This window comes from Chaetodon auriga, chromosome 2 (genome assembly GCF_051107435.1).
Source record: "Chaetodon auriga isolate fChaAug3 chromosome 2, fChaAug3.hap1, whole genome shotgun sequence".
Classification (NCBI taxonomy): domain Eukaryota; kingdom Metazoa; phylum Chordata; class Actinopteri; order Chaetodontiformes; family Chaetodontidae; genus Chaetodon; species Chaetodon auriga.
The window spans coordinates 11,084,951-11,107,789 of NC_135075.1; the positions used below are offsets into that span (position 1 = coordinate 11,084,951).

General features: G+C 45.8%; 1 protein-coding gene across 1 annotated transcript; it reads right to left on the reverse strand.

The window, feature by feature from the left end:
* Nucleotides 1-1,415: 1,415 nt before the first annotated feature.
* On the reverse strand, nucleotides 1,416-21,988 carry LOC143334951 (RNA-binding protein Musashi homolog 1-like). The gene is made up of 14 exons (XM_076754000.1): nucleotides 21,823-21,988; nucleotides 21,271-21,311; nucleotides 20,443-20,524; nucleotides 20,182-20,266; nucleotides 12,048-12,089; nucleotides 11,407-11,499; nucleotides 6,211-6,259; nucleotides 5,460-5,542; nucleotides 5,129-5,246; nucleotides 4,028-4,108; nucleotides 3,511-3,567; nucleotides 2,499-2,555; nucleotides 2,122-2,276; nucleotides 1,416-1,951 (listed from the first exon to the last, which is right to left on the reverse strand). Exons 1-14 carry the CDS (start codon nucleotides 21,885-21,887, stop codon nucleotides 1,910-1,912), a joined length of 1,050 nt encoding a protein of 349 aa, XP_076610115.1. The 5' UTR covers nucleotides 21,888-21,988; the 3' UTR covers nucleotides 1,416-1,909.
* Nucleotides 21,989-22,839: the final 851 nt, after the last annotated feature.

Sequence of the window (22,839 nt, forward strand, 5' to 3'; positions counted from 1 at the left end):
TGTCCCAGGCGCTCTGACAGAGGAACTCCTGGCTGAAGCAGGAAGTTTTCTGCTGTGCTGAACATCAAACAGGCTGCAGCAAGAAGGCTGAACAAACAGGCTTCTTGTTTTTGCAAACGTTGAATTTGTTCCAGCTTTTTGACTTTTCCTGCCAGCCAGTGTCGTCTGTACTGAGGTCCCGTATCAGAGCCTACTGGGAGCGAGACCCTGTTCCATTTCTGGTTCCCTGCCCAAACCCCCTCTGTTCACCACTACACGGAGCAGCAACTGTATGGAAACCATAATATGTCGGTTCCAGAGGAGCACAAATTTATTCAAACTAAATATGAAATGGGAGGGAGGCGAGGGGGGAGCAGATGAGCCAAAATGGAACAGAGTGATTTTTTTTTTTCAGTACCAAAAAATGGCAATCGAAATGCTTCTTCGTTGCCAAAAAGTAGTTCCATATTACACCTTGATGTATGCGCACAAACACTCACTCACACACTCAGACGCAATCACATGCACCTTCAATAGTGATACCAGGACAGAACATGATTGTGATGTTTTCTACAATTGCTTCTCTGAGAATGTCCTTCATTTTGTTTTCGCGGCGCAGAACGCCGCATAAAAGAATTTTTAAAAAAGAAAACAATAAACAAAAAAATTAAGAAGTGAACTGCGCAAAAAATATATATAATATTTTCAAAAAAAGAAGAAGTCAAGTCAACCCCCGACCCCGTGAACCCCTGATTTCTCCTGTTTAAGGTTGTGTTTCTTCCAAAGTCCATCGTCCTAAATCTGAAGTAGTTCTCATGAAGATGCAAGAAATCTGGTTCATCATGGTGTTCAAACTAGAGAGTCAAAGTTGCTTTTTTTTCAAGAAGCAAAGCAAACAAAGTGATGACTTTGTAACAAAAACTGTTGCTTAGCTGAACGAAAATGCCAGACAAACTCCCGGAAGTTTGAATTCTCGACAGCTATCGACGACGGCGCCGCGCTGAAGCGTCGCCGGAGCAGACTGGCCAACAACGTACACATAGACCGTATGCATACTGATAAAAGTAGTGAGATGACCACACATAGTAGTAGATGACATCCAGTCAAATTGCTGTTAACCCTTTCCAAACCAACCAATGACATGCCAGCCGGTTCAGTAACCCCTCCACCCTCCCCTCACCCCTACGTTTATGTACAATATCTTACAGGAAGACATAAAAACATTGCTTTAAAACCAATTACAGAATAAAATACCTTACAGATTATCATTATTATGTCAATATTAATAACAATATTACAAAGGTTTTGTTTTTAAAGACTACCAAAATATACATTTTAGTTTGTTTTTTTTTCCCATGTTTCCGTGCTCGAGTTAAAAAAGGACCTTGTTGGATTTGTTCTTCCTTTGTTAAAAATGGTTTTCAGACAAAGACCCATCTCGCACGGCTTTTTCTCTCCCCGTTCACATCAGTAACAGCTTTGAAGGATTTCATGATGAAACGACGAATCACATTGAAATAAAATAATACAAAAAAAAACTCAAAATAGTCCTCTGTGTCTTTGTCAAAGATGACAAATGTTTCCTCAGAGATTTTCTTTTTTTTTTTCTTTTTCTTTTTTTTTTTTGCAGTTTTCTTTTCTCAGCTTCAAAAGAAAGTAATGGATAACGGAGGGGGAAGATCTAGTTATTAGACTACATGAGGACAAAAGAGGAGAGACGGGGACGTTATGTTGAAGTGAGATTAGTACAGCAAAACAGAGTTCAGGATTTAAAAAGATATTCAGTCGGTGGGTGGAGCCACAGGGAGCCAGGAGAGCCCGGTAGAGCCTGTGGCTGGCCAATCAGGTTGTGCCATCAGTGGGCAGCCAGCATTTTGATTGGCTCATCAGCAGAGGAGAAGCCCTCCCGTCTTCAGTGACCTGAGTCTTCTCAGTGGTAGCCATTAGTGAACGCAGTAGCAATCAGAGGACCCTGAAGACACGCGGACAAGAGAGGACACACTTTCTGTTAGCTTTGTGAATAATACGTCCATCCATGCATGCATTCAAGTGTGTGTGTGTGTGTGTGTGTGTGTGTGTGTGTGTGTGTGTGTGTGTGTGTGCGCGCGTGTGGGTGAGTGGGGGGATGGGGGTGTGACTTACCCCTAGACCGTGGCCGAACCCTGTGCTGGGGGCGGGGCTAGCGGCACTGATGTAGCTGCTGACTCCTGAGTCCTGATTGGCTGCCGCATATAGGTCAGCCATTGGTCCAGGGCTGCTGGTTCCCAGGAAACCAGCTGTGCGTGAAGGGGTGGAGCCTGAGAGACAGAGGAGACGAGTCACGCTTCAACACTAGAGGGACTCTCACACACACACACACACACACACACACACACACACACACATCTAAAAATATTCTTCTATTTGTCCAAGCAGGACATTGTACACACTTGCTACCTGAGGCAAGCATACAAGTAGCTGCACAAGTGCACATATTGTTTGTCTCAGCATGTCTCACACACACACACAGACACACATACCTCTAACTACTGCTGCTGCGGCTGCTGCCATTGGTCCATAAGCAGTCAGGGGAATGGCTGAGGGTGAAAAACACAGACGACAGTCATTGTGGATCTCACTTCAGATCATGAGTAACGATCTACAGCACTGACTCCACATCTGCTCGAACACCTGTCATCTGATTTCAATCCAACTGGTGGAAGGCTTGAAACATAAAAACCAACCGCATCAGTGATATAACATCCACCACAATCTGACTCTTCAAATAAGGAACAAAATGATGCCAAAAACAAGAAGGGTGGAGATTCAAAGATCGGCCACTAGGTGGCAGTGTACCGAAAGAGCTGCAGCAGCTGCTTGTAGATGCAGGGCCGTATTCACTAAACATCCTAAGGCTGTGAGTAGCTCCTAAATGGCAGAGTGAGGAGGAACTCCCTAAAAATCAGTCAGTGTCAGTCCTGACGTCAGGACTCCTACATTTTTAGTCCAAAGGTAATTCACAAAGCATTTTAGCATTAAAGTAGGCAGTCCAGACAACTCATGAGTCAGTGCAGACATTTCATTTTTACTCCGTCCCTTCTCGCAGCTTAGGTAAAAGTTGCTCTCAGCAGCTTTAGGAGTAGCTCTGAGGAGGAAACTTCAATGCGACCTTTCAGCGGCATGTAGGAGGACTCCTAACAGTAAGATAAGGCACTTTGTTAACACAGCCACAGGATTCACAGACAGAAAGCCTTTTGTAGGGTTAAAGGATTGTAGAGTCACAGGATCACACACTTCTCCAACGACTGGAATAATTGCAGGAAGCTACAAAGCTTGTTGTATTTTATGCCCATTTTATCAGCAGAGTAAAATGGCTCATTGTTCTGGCAAACTACCTGACTCTTCTCGTCAAAGGAATAGTCTGTTTACATGACACTTCAAGGAAAAGTCTGACATTTGGGAAAAGAGGCTTATTCGCCTTCTCGCCAGCAGTTTCATTTTGACTCTTCTGCTGAAAAGCTTTTACTTTTCTCCCGGTGAGGAGCCACTGACCTGCCAGCTCAGGGGGGTGGGATGATGTCAGGAGGGGGGTCCGCTCTAAATGGAATTCTAGAAACAGAGAAGGTCAAGAGAGAGAGCGCTTTGTAAATACAGTCACCATCCACCGGCCAGACTACAAAGCCACATACACGAGACGTTCAGCCACAGCAGAAAATTCAAAATCCACTGTGAGGACGGGCAGGAAGGTTGGAGCGAAGGAAAAGGAGGGGCGATACAGCCAATGAAAGGGGGTTACATAAGCAGAGAAAATAAACACAATATGAGGGGGAAACAGGCAAATAATAGAGAAGACATAAGGAGATGTTTTAGATAAGGAGGGTTTGGAAACACAACGTCAAAATCGCACTCTTAAATCTACAAGCAGCGACTTTGCTGAAATTAAGATATTAAGTGAGAGAGATCAGTCCACGTGACGCATGTCATGACCCCAGCGTTTCACAGCTGAATCAACTCCTTGCTGCAGCCTGGACCCGTCTCCCCTCCAACACCCTGATCTACATGGACTGACCTGGAAATTGATAAGTGTAACCAGGAGCGATTCCAGAGTAACTGCGGCTGGTGTAGGTAGTAGTCTGGAAGCCCGGGTAGCCTGTTAGAAACAGAAAACATTCATCACTTTAGTTAACTTGGCCGAACAAAGACAGCTTAAAGTAGAACCCACAGCGAAAACATCAGCATGTAGTACATACTCAGATATTATGATTAGTAATAGCAGGCAACCAGCTGATCAGCAGTTTCCAGTTGACCAGCTGGGGGCATATGATTGTTTGAGTGTCTGCCTTATCATATTACGTATTTCTCTGCATTTCTTTAAAGGTCAGGATAACAGAATCACAAACCAACTAGGCAGTATGAAGTAAAACATCCAGTAGAGGGAGCCAAACAACCACAAATGACACATGAGTCTCTCAGTTTGTTTTCTCAATGGGAAAGCTTTGAGGTTTTACTCCAGTGTGTAGAACTCTATTGCCCTTCAGCCTGTGACCTCTAAATTTCTCATACATCTTAGCTCCATTCGGCGGAGGCGCGCACGCCAGAGTCACCTCGGAGAATAATATCAAGCACATTAGGAGGCCAGTTTCAGTGCACGTCAACAGGATTTTTTCTTCTTGCATGTTTTATGGGAGAAAGTCAGGAAATATTACATGTAAGGAGCCATGGATGACATTCTTAACACGGTGCTGGCTTTTTATATTGCAGCATAAACAGCGCTTAATTGGTCTAGACGAAGATTTATAAGAAACCGAAAGGTGGAACTGGTGACAGGTGTGTTCAGGAAAAACGGCGTTACATGTGGAACGTTTGTAGAATGGTGATTTTTTTTTCCAGCAATAACTCGAGCTATTTAATTATACACAGTATGTGAAAATGCCCTGTAATTTCTACGGTTAAATACATTACTGAAGTTTTATTTGATAAAACTGTCATTAAAAGTGTTTCTGTTGTGTTAAGCTTCTGCTCTAAACCACAACACCCACTGCTTATGAAGTAAACCTTTAAGGAGACTTCTCTGTGATTGGTGGATTTGCTATGTATATATGTACATACACTGTATTTATACTTTTGGTGCAGTGTATTTGCTTTGGGTGTATCTGATCTTGGATCTCACCCAGCATGCCGATTCCAAGCATGAAGGCGTCCATCCCGTAGGGCATCACTCTGGAGCGGCCTCTGGCTGAGCCCGTCGGCGTCATCACCTCCTTGGGCTGGGCTTTCTTACACTCCACCTATAAAGAACAGGAAACCGGTGTTCATTAATAAATACTCTACAACACGAATGGTGGACTCGCAGCACACCCTGGCAGAAAACTGAACGCAGCTCGAGCACATTCTTACATCGGCGAGTCGATGATGCTGGAAATGTTTTTAAACTACAGCGCGATGTGACGTAAACGCTGCAGGTTTATTGGTGAAATGCCCTGAAACGTGCGACTGCGTACCATTTTGTTGTTGATCTCATGGAAGTGGATCTCACACACTTTTTCCACCACGTCTTCATTCTCAAAGGTAACAAAGCCAAAACCTGGAAGACACACAGACAGACTGTTACTGCAACGCTTGGCCTCGGAGGTTGTTGGTGTGTGTGTGGTGGGACACCTCAGGACCCCAGAGCTCAGCATTTCTACTGACAAAATAATGCTGTAAAAACACAGAATGTTCCTTTTGAACGTTCCCTCCGGAGAGCATGTCTTCACAAACATGTTACCATCTCAATATGCCTGGACCTCTTAAAAACGAGTCACCCAGAGGGCATCAGAACACGCCTCACGTGGCTCGCCTGTCAATCAGCTGTTGGTATCATGGAGGAGCAGCTATGGGGCGTGGTTCACCAAAAGCTGCTCCCAGATTTACATGCTTCTACCAGTTATCTCTCTCCACCGCCACCCTGCTCTCTTCCTTCTCCCTCTTTCCTCACTTGTCTCATTAAGTTACATCCTGGCCCGTAAGCATCCAGGCTCTGTATGGAGACCCTCAGCACTTCCAGCTCACTGACAGAGGACAGAGATAGATGAAACAAGGGGAGGCGAGAGAGCAGCGGGAGGAGAAAAGAGTGCCGTTCAGCTCTTTCGTGCATGTGTGTGGACGTCCACCCAGTGACTCCATCGTCTCCCCTTTCACTTCTGAGGACACGTTCGTAGACGTCCTCGCTGAGTGTGTTGATACCTATTAAGATAATGTGTGCGTACGTACCTCTGTGCCTGTTGGTTGTTTTGTCAAACATAAGCATGGCATCATCAACCTGTGAGAACAAAGCAAAGAAAAGACATATTAACACACGCACGCACACACACACACACACACACACACACATCATTACACAGCATGGGGTGCCATTGTCCCTCTTTAGCATTGGAGTAAGAGGGGAAAACAGATGGAGAGGGTGGAGGGGAGAGAGGGAGGGGTGACAGGTGACAAAGGAGAAAAGAAAAAGAAAGAATGAGAGGGGGAGAGAGAGGAAGAGAGCGGTGGGGGGGGGGGGTGTATAAAAATAAAATGAAATACAATCTATCAAGGTGAAAAAGAAGTGAGCGCTCCCCGTTCACGAGGCGCTGGAGGAAATTCTTTCCCATTCTTTGCTCTGTCTGTCTTTCTCCAGAGTTCTCACAAACGGCTCTCACTCTCCCTCTTTTTCCTTTCATTCGTTCACCCTCTTTCTTCCCCTCTCCACAAAGTTTACTATTCCCATGGAGACCCTGTAAAGAATTTCAATTAGAAGAACTCACCCCCCCCCCACCAACCCCCACCCCCAACTAATTTCAATGAATAGAATGGAGAGACGGGTGAAAAAGAGAGGGAGAGTACGCATGTGACAGAGAAGTGGAGAAAGGGAGGCAGATATGAATAATGGGGGTGATGGAACAACATGAAGTTTTGATGGAGGATAGAAAATCTGTCAGCGAACATTTTGGATCAGGGTGTATAGAACAAAGTGAACCGGGGTCTTTGTCAACACACTCTGCTTTTATTCTCCTTCTCCCTCCACTTTCCTTTTTGCTCTCACTCCACGGCCCTATTCATATTCCTCCTCCTCCTCCTCCCCCTTTGCACCCTCTATCCTCCCTCCCTCCCTCCCTCCCTCCCTCACTTGTCCTTCACTGGCAGGAAAGTTAGCAGCTTCTGCTCGAGCTCTGACGGCATGAGGAGGGAGAGAGAGGGCCTGGGCTCGCTGTGGAAGCAACATTTGTGTTTTCTGCCGTTCACCAGGAAAAAAAAACACAACATTGTGACAACATTTGCAAAAATCTGCACCAGAGCCTTCCTCCATCACAGAGCGAGCCGACTATGACTACATGGCTATTTTCATTAGGGAGCAAGCACTGAAACTCAAACCAGTGTAACATGAGTGGCAGAGGCCTCTGGATGACTAGGCCATCCGATTTCTAACCTTTACCTCACATGAAAAACACATCCTCGTCTTCTGCTCTGATTCTCTGATTGAGATTACGTCCGTGTCTACACGAATTTTTTGATTTTCTTGGCCAAATGATGAATATGGAGACGATCGAGGCTGCTTCTACAACCTCCCTGACCCTTTCAACTCTCATCCTTGTCAACATATAACTTGGACACACACAGAGTCCCCCCCCCCCCCCTTTCTGTCCTTCATTCAGTTTTTACCCCCCCTTCCTCCTCCTCCTCCTCCTCCTCTCCTCTCCCCTCATGCGTTCCACCTTTCCGGTCATCCAAACTCAATGACACAGCAGAGAGCAAGGGAACAGGACAGTAAGTAGACAGCTGCAAGCCAACATGTTATCATAAGAGTAGAGTTACACTCTCAGCTAGCCCTCCTGTTAGCATTAGCAACATCTATTCTGGTTAGCATTACCAGGCCGGGGAGCTTTTGAGCTGCGCTGCTCTGAACCCAGATTTGAAGCTGGGGAAGAGATAATATGCTGTGCGCTCACGTTAATATGGTTCATCTGATTGTCTGGAATACGACGGTGTGCTGACTTGAGAAGTATTCTGTCACGTGTGTCAGCTTATGCTGTGGTCGCGCACCAGCCCCTTGCCCTTGCCAAAACCAATAAGAAGACGATCTCCGATGTCCACTGCCCAGGGTGCTGTAAGACAATCTGATTGGATAGCTGTGGGGGTCTGAGATTGGCTTAGCTGCGGCTCAGTCGCTAACTAGTCTGCATGCGTGCAGAGAGTGAAGAAAAGTTAAGGTCATATTCTCATGAAGTTCTGGCATTCTCAGATGTGCCGAAAACAAGGGTCATCTGCAGCTTTTCAGAGCGCACCATTGAAAATATCCAGTTTTTAGTGAAGCGTGCTGCTATTGTCTGAAGAACAAGCGTTTGCTGACAAGTCCATTACACTATTTGCAAGATTATGAAAGGTGGCATTCACATTTTTTCCCTTCTGTCTCCTCACATCTCCCTCTTTCATTCTCTCCTCTGCCTCTCTCTCTCTCTCTCTCTCTCTCTCTCTCTCTCTCTCTCTCTCCGGCCATCTCTCTCTAAACAGGCCAGCAGACAAAGTGTTCAGTCAAGCCTCCTAATCGCCAGCTCACATGGGTGAGTGGAGTCCCAACTTTTCCCGTCTGCCCTGTCCATGCTGCATTTTTCATCTTATCCACTCCTTCCTTTGCTTACTGCTGTGGCCTATTCTCTCATTTGATTTCAGAGGGCTTTCAAAAAACAGGGCTTTTAACGGTAGTTTGTCGTGTAAGGTACTTTCAGGAATGTAGTGCAGGATAAAAAGCGTGAAAACAGGGATTTCCCGTGGATTAAACATAATTGACAGTATGACCAAAATGCCTGAAATGCTAATTATCAAATTACCTAACTGCAACACATTTCTCTGCTTCGCACAGTCTCTGCGTTCAGCCTTGGCCAAAAAGAAGGGGGGCGTCCTCGACTCTGCACCAGGCTGAGGGGGATTATGAGACCTTCACCTCAGGATTCAGACTTATTCCTCACACAAACATGGCTGCTGCGGTCTTATTGGCCTGGGGACATTTAGCAACAGTAGCTCAGATTTGTTCAGTTCGGAAACCACACGTTAACATTTTCCTTTGACTCCTCATTTGGTCCAAAACACCTGACATGTCAGCTGAGCATGAAGTTTGTGTAGGTGCGCCTTCAGAAGTCCACTCCAAAGAAATAAATGACAGCACGTATCAAAGCATTGCAAGAAATGCGTAGTGCATTCTGTGTTTTCCTTTGCGAGGCGGTGCCACACTATGAAAATAAACAGGACACTGACTCCTACACCATCCTAACCTGCAGCTTGTAACCAGGCTCAGATAATAAACAAGAAATACCTCCCGCTCAGCAGGAATGCACTGTGGGATTGGCCCTATCCTTGATACAGCTTTGGTCTCACGTGTCCAAACAGTCCAAATATTCCCTCGTCCTGCGGAGGGAGTGTTGTCTTAGATATGAGTGTCTGTGATCACCAGGGAGAACTGATTCGGCACAGAGCTGCCATTTTCTAAAACACAGCCAGAGAGCGTGACACATGTCACAACATGCACCTTACAATGACTTCAGCCGTGTGATGGTCTCACATGTAATCCAGGTCGACCGGGACCCAGAATTAGAAGACACTGTTCAAATTTGAACTAGCACCTGAAATATGGTAATACCCCAAACATGAGTCAGAGGCCAACTGAGAGAAAACACAGCCAGACACGAGGCAGGAGGAGGTTCGCGCTGCTAATTTCTTCCAACCCATTAGGCCTACATCCTGAAGCCATGTTCATTTTCAGACTCTTTCCTGATCAGGGACAGCAGAGGCACACGCTTAATGTTTGTGACAACTGGATCACGGGCTGTGAGGCGTACAGCCGGTGCAAATGTATGCAGGCTGGCCTCCCTCCGCGGCGAAGGCACTGTCACACGTTCATGCGCACGGACACACACCCCTCTTTCCATTCATGCAAATACACACTTCTTACACATTTTTTTTAAGGAAACAAAAAAAAAAAAAACACTGGATTACAGCGGGACAATGGACGAAAGCAGGTCACCACGGCAACAAGCTGAGAGGGACTGGAGCAGGGTGTGTGTATGTGGGATGGGAGGGGAGGTGGTGTCTGAGGTACTGATTTTGGGTAAAGTGGGGGGGGGCCTGTTACAGGAGCAGCTGTTGCATTTGATTAGTTAATACTGAAGAGTCTGAACTCTACTCAAACACACTCCTAACACCACCACCCCCCCCCCTCTCCAAAAGGAGTAGTTAGCTAAAAAGTAACCCCACATTTCATGCATGGTGGATGCTTTGATACATTTATGGCCCATCAGATTGCTGTTTTTCCCTTTCACAGCCACTTTTCCTCCTCACTATCTCAACATTCCTCCTTTTCTCTGCCCTTCAACCCTTCTGAGTTCCCCTCCTCTCTCTCCATGGGGGGTTGCTTCTTCCCTTTCAGTCCCCTGCCATCTCCCTTTTCTCTTCCCCTCCTCTCGCCGCTTTTTTTTTTTTTCTTCCTCCCTCTCCCCGGCCACTCATCTGTCTCCACAGCATGTGTTTGCCTTTCACCAAATTTCATTCAAAGGAGCTGAGCAGGACAAATGCAGGAGCCAAAAACACTAAGATGTGATCGGGAAAAAGCAAAACAGCGAGCAAAAGAGATAAACTAACAAACCAACTAATACTGCAGCTGGCAGAGCAGACCATCAATGACCACACAGCATCTTTCTTTCCTTTCTTCTCGTCCTTTCTCTCTTTCAGTCCTCGCTTTCCCTTTAAAGGTTGCTTTTTTTTTCCTCACTACTTCTTTTCTGAAATTTTGCACTTTTTGTTGTGCCTCAACTCAAACGAACAGGCAAAAAGGACTAAAACAAGACGAGAAATACGAGCTGAAGCTGAGAGATGTCAAAGGAACAGGGCCAACAGATTAATATAATCTATCAAAGGCGCACAGTCCATTAGAGCAATGATTCCCAACCAGGGGACTTGTACCCCAGGGGGTACTTCTGCAGTTGCCAGGGGGTACGTGGAAAGATTGCAGAGTAGCTCGAGTAATTTGATGAAATAGAAATCTTGATTTGATTTTAAAAAATATGCCCACTTATCGAGTCTGCTTTAACACCTGAACACCACAGGCTGTGCCTAAGAGAGCATGACAACTAGTTAGCAACGCGTGGAGAGGAGCTTAGTGAATAGCTAAAAGGGAAAAGGAATTAAAAAGTAAGTCGTAAACTGGGGAAACGTTGGTAATTGGATAAGTGACTGACAAAGCTAATAGTAATGGACACAGAATTGAAGCAGTTAGTGTGAAGCAGTGGTTAAGGTTGAAATAGCTAATAGTAATGGATGAAGAGTTGGGTTCATCTGAGACAAAAGGTTGGGAACCACTGCACCAGAGAACCCGAAAGGAAGGCGCTCATCACAGAGTGGAGCAGCTACAAACAGATGCCAGATTTGTGTGTAGTTTACCTTTCCAAACTGGTCGAAGTAATGCTTCACATCTTCGATGGTGGTATTGACTGACAGTCCTCCGACAAAGATCTTCTTTGTCCTGGTCACCAGCTAGCAACACAGAAGAAGAAGGCATCGTTTACCGCTAATCACATTAAGCGGGGGTAGATGGCTACGATAAAGAGACTTGTGTTTGTTGGTGTTTATCTAATCTCAGCTGTTTTGAAAGCTCCTCTAAGCATTCAGCCTGTTTCTCTTCAGTTAAAGGTTTCTTACATTTATGGAGGGGAGGTGTGTGAGTGTGTGTGTGTGTGTGTGTGTGTGTGTGTGTGTGTGTGTGTGTGTGTGTGTGTGTGTTCGTACAGGTGACTACTGTGTGTAGGCATTCATTGATATGTGTGCCAGCACAAAAGTGTGTGTGTGTGTGTGTGTGTGTGTGTGTGTGTGTGTGCGTGCGCATAAGATGCTGGCTGTTGATGGTCGGGGGTTGGGTGGGGTCAGGGTACGGGGTCACAGTGTCAGGACAGACAAGTGGATTGCCGCTCCTCTTTGGTCACTGCCTGACTCTAATCCCAGCCAACCAGGGCTGAGTGATGAAGGGTGACAGATGACATCATCGCTACTCCTCCTTGCTGTTAACCCTTTCGGGGTGCACTCACCTTCGGCTGAGCCCGACGGGGAAACGCCACCTTTGGGTCGATCTGTGGGGGAGAGATGAGCTGAGATGAGCTTTAAAGTGGTAAAAATGATGCACACATGCTAAGACACCCTACAGGGGGTTTGGTTCCAGTCCTAATGATTGATGAAATGGGATAATTGTGAGAGGATATTATTACAGTAAGATATTAGTAAGCTATTTGCTTTACCTTCTCCTTGTACACAGACTCACAGACCCCACCTCTCTAAGTACCTTAATAAGAATTCTATTAACAATATTTTTTTCTTAATTTTATTCTGGTCTTATTAAAGCCCAATTTATAGGAAAGTGGTCTATTAATATGGCAACCCTTGCCCAAACAGAAATGTATTGTTCTTAAACCAAATAAGGAAATATTTCAGATTTGATCTCTCATATGGCTGTGCACGGATGAATATAGATTTCTTTACTTTGCAACACATATCACAGATACGGAGCAGATGAAAATCCATCAAACGTAACGTCTCAGAGTCCCCAAAAAGATGTAATCTGTCATTTTCTGCAACATGTAACTAGTTCAAAATCTGTTTATAAGAAATGTTTAAGAAATTAGGAAAAGTCATGAAGTATCCATGTGTAAAAACAATGTTTAAATGTTTCTGAGCAACAAATATTGAGGTTTAAAAAAAAGGATTAAACAGAGAACAAATATTTTCCTGTCTCTTCTGACACCCACCATTAAAACGCCCCCCATCCTAAGTTTCTTAGAGCAAAGGCACCAAATCTCTACCTGCCCCACATGTGTTGTTCAATCGCTGATCCTGTGCTTGTGTAAACTGAATTTCATTCGGGGTGCCAATGAATCATCACACTGTTAACTAACTAGAATTAGTTACAACACAGAGTCTCTAAGTCTGAGCCCATCTGAAGGCCTGCAGGTCCAAAAATAGAACATATGCTAATCTGGGAGTATATGTAGTAGACCCTTGTTTATGCAAGTCCCAAAAAATCCAAACACACCAGCCAAACAAACAGGCGTGAGGAACAAAATACACAGTGAGACGAGAATATGTACATCCACAAACTGACACCACTAAATGCATCAGAGGCACAGAACCAGACAGAGCGTGGCCGTCTGGAATCCAAAATGAGCAATTTGATATTCTGAATACATTTCAGATGGATATATATATTTTAAATCTCACAAATCCAGACAACCTCCATTTTGGATTAGCCAGATTTGACTGCATCCATATTTCTCCCAAGTGGAATGTCTCAGCAGTGGTCAAGGTTACAGATAAAATTAGAAGCAAATGAGTTTTGAATGAGCTGGCCTTTAATAATGCTAAATATGCAAAGCCTGGCCTGGCATTTTAAATTTGTGAGGAATCTCGTGTTATTCTCACTCAAGCCAACGAGAGAGATGATTTTAGGTCACAGGACCTCGTAGTGTATTATGGTCTTAGAGTTCCATCTTTGTTCTAATAATTGGATGTGTGAAGCAAAACCCCTTGTGTCTCACACAGCCGCCATCAGAGGTATTGAATTGATATTGGCAACTAAAAGGAGCCTATCAAATGGCCAGAAATAAGTACTTATTATGTGAATAATACACACAATACAAGGGAGGGTGTTCATTCAATATTCAAGCAATCCTTTCATCTCTTTCCTGTGATAATGCCCTGCTTCTGATGACAAATCTACAGACAAAAATATCCCACGAGGACCTTTAAGAACCTCAGATTTAACACTACTTCAAGAGCACAGCGCTGTGTAACTAAGATGCAGCTGCAGCGTCCTTGGAAAGGATTGCAGAAGGACTTTGCACCTTGAAGTGGGACACAAAGACGAGGAGAATCATGTCACCTCCAGCTGGTCTGAGCACAAAGACAAAGGTGACAAGGACACGCGAAGCCACCGGCGAATATCGGCAACAGCAGTGCAGCAACAGAGAGCGCTCGCAAACAATGACAACACAGCATTTCTTACAGGATCTGTGCTTCGTGGGCCAAACGCTACATTATAGATGTGTGGCTTTATACTGTAGGATTACTAACAGTGACTTTTGTTAAACCTGCTTTTCACCCAAATAAAAGATGAGAGCAAATGACACAAATACTGTGAATGGCTGGTGCAGATGAAGCCATTTCTATGTAAGACCTCTGAAGCATAATACAGTGACAGAGTCACTAGAAGACTACTACAACAGGCAGTAATGTACCTTGTCATGATCAAATGTTGCATTGTGCCACATTTTCCTGTAAATACTGTATATATTTTTCTAATAACACATCCTAGCTGGTCTAAAGTGGCAGGAAAATTCAGGCAGCACGTCCAGCGTTTCCTCCAAACTGAAAGTGCGGAGAGGAAACAGCCTCTTGTGTGCAGGTCAGCCCACCTGCCTTTAACTGTTTTAACTAGAGGGCAGGTGCTGTCCTGAGGCGATTATATGGCAGACACACAGCCCATGAGCTGACAATGACAGCAGCCAGAAACCAGCTCTCATGTCTGACACAAGGCTGCAGTCACGTACAGTGTATACAGTGTGTGAGGAAGGTGGTAGAATATTCCCAAAAGAACCAGTTTCTACAAGGTGAGTGCGTACGAACACAAACAACCAGCAGCCCTTTCACTAATTTAACAGTAAATGTTTTGAAAAGCAGTCAGCGCGGCTTTGTAAGATCCATTTCTTCTTCTTCTGCTTGGAATCTGTCATTTTTATGTTAGGAGCAGCCAATCAGTGCACCTGTATTACATCACAAAATCCATATATATTATGATTTGTTTACAGGAAACTTTTTTGTCCCAAGCAGACAATGAAGCACCTGACAAATCTTGGTATGAATCTTGTTAATACAATGTAATCAGAGACATTAAAGACACAGATACCATAACGAACGTACACGTCTCTTGGCACATTTCCCACCCATATTTCACATGCTGTCAAAACATCAATATTTAATAGTTTTTAAATGATCAAGACCTCTTACAAAACAGCCTAAAATACAGAAGGTTACCAGCTAGACTAGGTTAGGCCTAATGCAATATCTGTAGTAGTGCTACTACGGCTACAGTCATGCCATGCTGTTAAAAAATCATTCCACTTCAGCAGAATAACAGAATATATCTAACATGTAATTTCTACATCTGGCTGTACTGAGAGGAAGGCTGTAATAAATGAAAACTAAAGCATCTATCAGACTGGCGGATTAGCCTCAAGGAAGACAGATAGGCCACAAAGCAAAAAGTAAAATGACTTAGCCAGGTCACTGTTTGCAACACTCAGAAATAGCTCTTCAGAGGCTTGACATTGAGAAGTGGCTCTGCGATGTACGTAACAGTCCCAATCAGCAGCCCCAAGCACTGGTGAAAATGTGACTACTCAAGAATAATGTTAAAACCCTTTCTAGGACGAAAAGATTGCTCTTCCCAGACTGACAAAGAAGAGTTATGACTGAGTGTTCGTGAAATGGTCTGACTAACATCCTGCTTCATGACATCCAACCTCCGCTCCATCTAGGTAGCATAGTGACGGCAGAGCCTACAATATGATTTAGGTGGTTTAGCTTTTGAGACTAGACTAATCTACGACCAATAGTCACCTCACGTGGCCCAGCTCGTCCACCAGTGTTACAAACTGGAAAACAAAAATAAAAAAAACGTCAAATCAATAGATAGAGAGAGAGAGAGAGAGAGAGAGAGAGAGAGAGAGAGGGCGGAAAAGAAAAAGAGTGTGAAAATGAGAAAGCACAGGGAGAAAGAGAAGGCATTCATTTGGAAAACAGAGTCAGCCCATGAGAAAGTGGGCCTGTCCAGTGTAGCGGTGCAGCGGGGCCGTCCCAGCAGGCAGCCCCTCTGATTTCATTAATTAACAGGACAAAGAGTACAAAACAGATGGGCCCGTAGAGGAACTGGGGCTCCCGTGCTACCCCCACAGGCGCACATACACTCCCGAGCACCCACGTAATGTAGCACAAACATAAACACCAACACATGTGCACAAAGTGCCACATCTATGTAAGCGAAAAGGCAACATGAACAACACGCACACACACACACACAGAGACTGATCCACCTCGCCTGAACGACCGACAACAAGTGTACCGCCATCATGCATGTAGTCGTTGAAGCTCTGACGCACGGGCCAACCTGCCAAGACATTCTTGCAACAAAATGGCAAACACCCACGCTGATAAAAAGGCACCGCGGGCTGCCCCATTATGGCAATATAATCAATATAAGCTAAACAAAAAGCTATAAACAGAAGAGCAGACAAAAGGACTTGGCATGTCAGTGCATGCACACAGAGTGAGAGGGAGACTTGGTTTGGGCTCAGGCCAGCAGGGTCAATCTGCACAGCTGAACAATGGCACAGTAATTAGTTAACGAAGCTCACTAATGAGGACCCCCCCCAACCCAACCCCACCCCTATCCCTGTAACCCTGCTAGGGTGCCTCGCCAGGGCGGGTGTGTGTGGCGGCGGCAGGGCGGTGGTGGGGAGGAGGGGTTGCGCACATGTAGCACGGAGAGAGAACCCTGTATCCACCTTGAGAGCAAGTCCAGGCTTTATCCCCGGATCTGAGGCCGCGCATGGACCTCGGAAACCCAATCCAGTTTGTTTCCTTCAATCCGATTAGTTGCTTTTCAGATCTATACTAATTACAGCACGGGAGCCGGGCCTCCCTCTCTCTCTCTCTCTCTCCTCTGCTGCACCTTCTCCATCCCCCTTTCCAGTTTTGTCCACGTCAGCATTAACAGCTAATCTCCAGTCAGGAGCGAGGAGCTAGTGCTAGCATCTCCACTAACCAGGTGTTAGTAGGCATGGCAGACTGTGGTGCCGGCGGTCCACAGAGGCCGGTGCTAATATGAGTTGAAAGAGACGAAAGCAGCTGCATTAGCACCGTGCTGATGACTGCTACTGCTCCATCACATGCATTCGTGCAATTACCACCTAATGTGACACACTTCGAGAAGGCGATTCCTGTTAGATTGGTGTTAAAAATGAAGCACAGAATCTTGCCTATATTCCTTATTTTTGCCTTCTATAAAGGGATTTCCCTTTTAAGCAATGTTAGCTCAGTCTTAGCATTTTAAGAGGTTATTTTAGGACACAGCCCTTTCAGACATAACAGTTACTAAGTTATAAGACATTACTAACACATCGCCACTGAACGCATCATTTGTTAGCGCTGTTTACTGCACGGCGAATATGGCAGAAGTTTATTTATCAGAATGAAAACAATGCACGACAGTCCATCATGCGCCTGACTCAGGAAAGCAAAACTGCGCTGACAAATTTGACATCAAAAATCACATAAATGGGCTTTTGTCTCATCTGAAAACTCTTAGAACCACGGCACAAATAATAACTCGGCAAAATCTAAACTCGCCCCGCACTAATCCCAGCGAATGAGAAGCGGTAACATTTCAGAGAATATCTGGCCTCCTCTTTTCTTCTTCCCGTAACTGGTTCCAGTAAAGTATCTCTCAGAGAAAACAAATACCAGTTGTGCCCTTCTTCTCTGTCCAGGGAAATACAACAGCACACCACTGCCCTGGGGCCATCCTCGGCCCCGACAGGAAATCTAACCTCCAACCAAAACAACAGACCTCACTCTAAAAGCAACAGACGACCTCTTATTTGTCGTATTTACATGTTTAACCACACAGGTACTGACAGTAACTAGAACTTCTAATCAGCATTTGGTGTGTGTTTTTTGCTTTCTGAGGGTGGATGAAACCATACTGGATGTGAGAGGACTGTCAATGTTTAATACCACATGTAACCATTGGCATGGACCTTGCACCAGTTACTGTAGTTTACTTCTCACCCTGTGCGTCTTCACGCAGCACCCTGTTGCTCAGCTACACCCCTTTCATTCACCTTCCTCGTCTCTCCCCTTCCTGCTTCAGGCCTTATTGCGTCTACTCTCACAAACCAAAGGCTCGGTATAAAAAGAAATCAGAGCATTGAGTATTCTTCCTCATGCCAGGGAGGAATGTCTTTCTCACATCCCATGCTGATCAAACAATAGTTTTCCTCCTCTCACCGTGGAGGGAGGGGAGGGGAGTGGAGGCCAGGTGTGAGAGAATACAGGAATAAATACATTTAGATAATCATTTAAATGGAGCAGGTGTTGGGAATGTTGGAGAGTTTGGTGCCATAAAGCTACGCTAGTTATTACAAACATTCAGTCCAACACCACAGAATTTGACGTAAAGCTGCTGTGTGTTTTTACACAAAATCAACTCTTTAGCTTTAGCTGTAATGATTTACAACCCAAAAAAAGTGGAGCCATATCAGCTAACACAGCGGTTGGAGGTAGGAAGGAGCCGCTTTGCTGCTGCACAACGCTCGCTCATTTTGCATCAGTGATATTTCATGTATTGTGGTAGAATTAGGCTAGAAGCAACAAACAACACAGTCTAAGTCATTGTTGTCTTTAACGGCACAGCCCTTGTAAATCTGAGAGATTTGCAAACATACGGGAGTAAAAGAAGGAAAAAAAAAAGCATGGGCTCTCATTTCCAAAATGGAACGACAAAATGGCAACCATACCCGTGTTTAAACCGCCCGGTTGGATAAATGGTACCACGGCGTGCTTCCCCCACAGACTGCTGCCACAACAACCTGAGCAACCAAAGCTGCACTTGAGTGGGGCACATTATTATTGTTTAGCCTTGTGCTGTATTTTGGTTTATAATAGGGCAACGCCTAACCCCACCAGTGGCCTGCCAAGCTGAGCTTCCAAAAGCCTCTGCCTCTAAACCAATGGTCACATCACATACACACACACACACACACACACAGTCTGGCTCTCAAAGACTCAGGCAGCACCTAGTTTTAATAGGTAATATGACTCACTGAGTAATACTTTACAGTTGCTCTGAACTTCCTTCCAAGCTACCTGAAAAATGGACAGATTACCAGCAGCAACGCTCATTTCGTCATGAAAATTACGGCAACCGTGCAGAAAGATCCAACTTTAGAAATGCACCTAAAAACACACAGATGCACACACACACACACACACACACGCTGAGGATAACGGTCTGTCATGACATTATCTGTGTGAGCGTGTCAAAGCTCTGCAGCCCAACCGAGCAGACTGTCTTAAGTTAATGCAAAATAGCCGAGAAGTTGTTATGGAGACATAAATCCCATCAGGCTGTGCAGCTACGACAGTGTCTCCAGTGGCCGGCGTCACCCCCAGCAACAGGCTTGCTCCAACAACTAACCAACTCTACCTTTCTCCACCCCTGAGCTCTGCTGCCTGCCTGTGCCACCCATTTTCACTCTCAAATGATCCTATTGTGTGTGTGCATGTGTGCGTGTGTGTGTGTGTGTGTGCGTGTGTGTGTGTGTGTGTGTGGTTAGCAAAGACCACAAGCTGGCGAAGACACACCCAGTCACCCATCTCTACAACCAATCTACATGACCAAGACAGCAGCATTCACACCTTCATAGACTTTTAAATCTGAGTCAGCAGCTTTGAAACTCACCAAACCTACGAGCCGCAGGGATCCACACACACTTTCACGGGGCTGTTCGTGTATCTGTGCTCTGACCTCTGCTTGGTGACTGATTTGTCCCATTTACCACATTTGAATTTTGCAGCGTGGGAGGGGAAATCACAGAGAAACCCCCTCCAGATCACAGCAGTTCAAACAAACCTCAGCATCACTATTTAAAATCAACTCATTTTGGACCTCACAGGCTTCCCTCCTGACATCATTTGCCACAACTGGTTCCTTCCCTCCAACTTTTTTTTTTTTTAATCTGCCACTAGAAAACGGTTGCTGTTATTTTCTATGGAGGAAAAAAAAAAACTTGCTTGCTCTCTTCATAAACCCTTTGAGGGTTTTGCAGGGGCTCCTACCCCATTCAGGTCCCCAGGTAACCATGGTAATGAAGACCAAGAAAGAACGCTTTCATGTTGGCGCCCTGAACCGGGATTTGGAGGGGGAAATGAGCAGAGAGAGGGGGAGGAAGAGAGGAGAGGAGAGTAGGGGGGGGGGGGCACTCCTCAACTTTACAAGCCATACGGTGGGAGGCAAAATGCACTGAGGAGGGAAAAAAACACGCTGCACGGAATCCGAAAAGTTACCCCAAACAAGTCCCTGGCAGCATCCAGCCCTTCTGAGGCGCAACTCACCGTTTTGGAATCCAACTCGTGTCTGTTTTGCGCCAAAACCTTTTCCACGCCGGCTTGTTCTGCGTATGTAACGAACCCAAACCCCCTGCAAAGGCAAAAAAAAAAGGGGAAAAAAACGAGACAAGAAAAGCAATTCAGCTCCCGAGAAAAAAAAATCAGAATGCAAACTCACGGCACCTTAAAAACAAGTCTCATGGAAAAGCATGGAGAGCGCGAGGCATCCAGTGATAGGACGGCGGAGCGCACACGCCTCCTTCTTACCTCGACCGCTTGGTAACGGGATCCCGCATCACCATACACTCCTTCACCTCGCCGAATTTACAGAAGTACTCCTTCAAGCCCTCTGCGAAGACAGCAAGGGGGACACGGTTAAACACATCCAGACATTAGACGCGAGTGTATCCCTACAGGCCGTGGCGAGGTGATGTGCTGGCAGTGGCTGGAGAGAGACAATGGGGTCGGGCGGACCACGTTGTGTTTGTGTCCCTCCAGAGATCGTACACGGGCTATCTGGCCATTCAGCATAATAGCCCATTAGGCCCTGCGGACCACAAACAAAGCTGCACTTGGTGACGATCGCTGTTTTGACACGCAGCAGCAGCAGCGGCGGCGGCGGCGGAGTAATAACACGGGCCATCGCAACAAGAATAAACTGTATTCACGCACCAGCCTGCGCTCATGGCTCCTAAAATAAATGAATGGATTCATCGGAGTGCAACAATAAGGAAAACAAGACGCGAGCGCGGGCATCGATACGAGCCGAACTTCTGCTTTAACGCTCAATAATCGATCACTTTTACTATAAATGCTGTTCTGTAGCGGCGCACAGGAAAAAGGCAGACAAAGTCGCTGAATGTGCACGCGTTTCCCGTGTTAATCTGCTGCGTCTCGGCAAGTCTAAATCCTGAGAGCTGATCCTTATTGAATAGGAGGCTTTGATTTAACTATTTACAGTGTTTCCCCTTAACTTCATGAAGCCTCACGGGTAATATGGGATGTATTATTACGCCGAAATGTGGACAGAGGAAAACAGGAGGCAGCCAGAGGCTTTCATTGAGACTTATTAAAGTAGCGTGCGGGACAGCTCACCTTGTGTTGTCTGCCAACTCAGACCCCCGATGAACATTTTGCTGAATGAGAGAAACACAAGCCGTAAGTCACACAGAATAACACGCGTCTTTCACAGCACAACACGGGCACATGCAAAGGGGGGAAACTGGGAGGAATTGTGTGTAATACAGCATCAATAAAGTAAGAAGAAAGCATCGGCCATGTTGCGAAGTCACCAATGGGCCAGTCGGGCCGTTATAATCCCCTAGAGGAGGAAAAAAAGGAGAGGATTTTCCAGATGATGCGGGAGAAGTTGCAATGTGGCCTTCTGGAGGGAAACCGAGACAAATAAACAAACAAGAGGGGAGAGGGGGGGAAAGACAAGCGGAAAGCGGCGGCGCGTCTGTGTCTCCTCCGCTCAGTGGATCCATCCTACACGTACAGACACACACACACACATACACACACAGCGTGCTTGTCTTTTGTCTCGGCGCGGCTCCGCTCCCGCACTGAACTCAACTAAAGTCCAAGGTGAACTCAAACCGGGCCGAGAGGCGAGCTAGAGGCAGGCGGGCGGGCTGAGGCTGTTACCAGGGGTCGTGGGGGGAGTTGTCCGTGCTGGAGGACAGGCTGCTCTGGCTCCCTTCCGTATCCATTCTGCTCTCCGCTGGTATATTCCCGCACTGTGAGGCGAGGAGAGGCAGTGAAGCTCCACTGCTGCTGCTGCTCTCCAGACTCAGGGGCGGGCAGCCGAGGTTGGGAGGGAGGGAGGGAGGGAGAGAGAGGGGGGGGCTGGAGAGGTGGGGGTGGGGTGGTTAAAGGGAGGAGGGGTGAGCGAGGAAACACACATACACACACATGCATGCATACACGCTCAGAGAGAAGCTCCGCCTCTACCTCGCTTTCCCGGAGCCTACCCGGGCCTCGGACCTCCCTCCCTCCCTCCGCGCTGCACGTTGCCTGCCTTTATTCACGCTGCCACTGGCGCTCTCTCCGTAGTGTTTCCCCGCCGCGCTTGCCATTGGTTGATCACATCAGCATGGCCCATTAAAGCGTTTTGAATGTTTGGTGACCTGCAGTAGCTTTTTTTTTTTTCTTTCTCCTCTCTGTCTCTATTCCGTGTCGTAAAATTGCAATGACAACAGTGAAAAGATGGAGATATTAAAATTCAAACATGGGAGGTAAATAAGAAGATGCATGTCAGGTCGGTGAGATGAGGCATCTGAAACCAGGATACTTGCTCCCTGACCTGGACACCAGATTACATAAAACAGCTGGATGGATAGCAAGTCACATCTGTAGCTTCAGACCGTAGAGGTCAACAGTGAGGTCTGTCCTTTGAAAAGGTTACGTCATGTCATGCCATGTCATGTTATGTTACATTATGTCATGTTATGTTATGAAGTTAAATGAGATGTGATGTGATTTAATATGATGCAATATTATGTGTTCATATATGATGAAATGTGATGTCAATGTAATGTGCTGTGACATGTTCTTATGTGATGTAATATGATGGGATGTGATTGTTACATATGATTCGATATGAGTCGTGATGTTATTTTATGTGATCTTAAGATGTAATGCAATGTAATGTGATGTTATATG